The sequence below is a fragment of the Mus caroli genome, chromosome X, assembly GCF_900094665.2.
Source record: "Mus caroli chromosome X, CAROLI_EIJ_v1.1, whole genome shotgun sequence".
In the NCBI taxonomy this organism is placed as follows: domain Eukaryota; kingdom Metazoa; phylum Chordata; class Mammalia; order Rodentia; family Muridae; genus Mus; species Mus caroli.
This window is the reverse complement of record NC_034589.1, coordinates 132720153-132721041: the sequence shown is the minus strand read 5'-3', so window position 1 is coordinate 132721041 and position 889 is coordinate 132720153. Positions and strand designations below refer to the sequence as shown.

Sequence of the window (889 nt, the reverse complement as noted above, 5' to 3'; positions counted from 1 at the left end):
GACCAACCCCATTATAGGGAATAATTAAAGAACTAAAGTTTATTTGCAGTAGTCAGTCAGCTTCCAGTTGAGCTAAGAAGGAAAGAAAGTAAAAAATATTTTAAAAGAATGGTTCTTAAATGCAAGTCCCTTACTTTGAACATATTTTTCAAATTTAGTTATAATTTGTATACACTTATTGCTGTTATTATGTTGATTATAAAACATATTGAAAGTTCAAAATTATGAAGCAAGATAAAAACATATCTGAGCCAGGCAGGCTTGTAATCCCAACACTTGGGAAGAGGAGACAGGAGGATCAAGTGTTCAAGGTTAGCCTCAGCTATATCGTGAGATCCTGTTGCAAGCCAGCAAGTAAACAATATATCTAAATACAAAAAGATATTCAGAATATAAAAGAAACTCTTAAGTCTTGATAGTCAAAAGAAAAATAGGCTTCTCCTCTCCTCCGCCATCGTTGTGCACTACTCCTGATTCGGATTCTCGCCATGGCTTCTCACAAGACTTTCAGAATCAAGCAATTCCTGGCCAAGAAACAAAAGCAAAATCACCCTATTCCTCAGTGGATCCGGATTAAAACTGGTAACAAAGACAGGTTCAACTCTAAGAGAAGACACTGGAGGAGAACGAAGCTGGGTCTGTAAGGATTCACACAAAGGCAAGACTGAAGAAGGGTTTATACTGAGTTGTGGTCAGCAATCAGTCAACATTTTTAACCTGGAGACTTGCCCATGTCTTAAATTAGGATGTTTGTCCAGTAATAAAATATAGAACCTTTCAAAAAAAAAGAAAAATAGTTCAATTTAAAATGGTCAAGAGATTTGGATAGTCTTTTTTGTTTTGTTCTTCAAGACAATTTTCTTTTTTTTTTTTTTTTTTTTTTTTTTTT

General features: G+C 34.3%; 1 protein-coding gene across 1 annotated transcript; it reads left to right on the top strand.

Moving 5' to 3' along the window:
• Positions 1-488: 488 nt before the first annotated feature.
• LOC110287507 (60S ribosomal protein L39-like) lies at positions 489-644 on the top strand. Its single transcript, XM_021154103.1, has one exon. The coding sequence runs from the start codon at positions 489-491 to the stop codon at positions 642-644; it is 156 nt and encodes a 51-aa protein (XP_021009762.1).
• Positions 645-889: the final 245 nt, after the last annotated feature.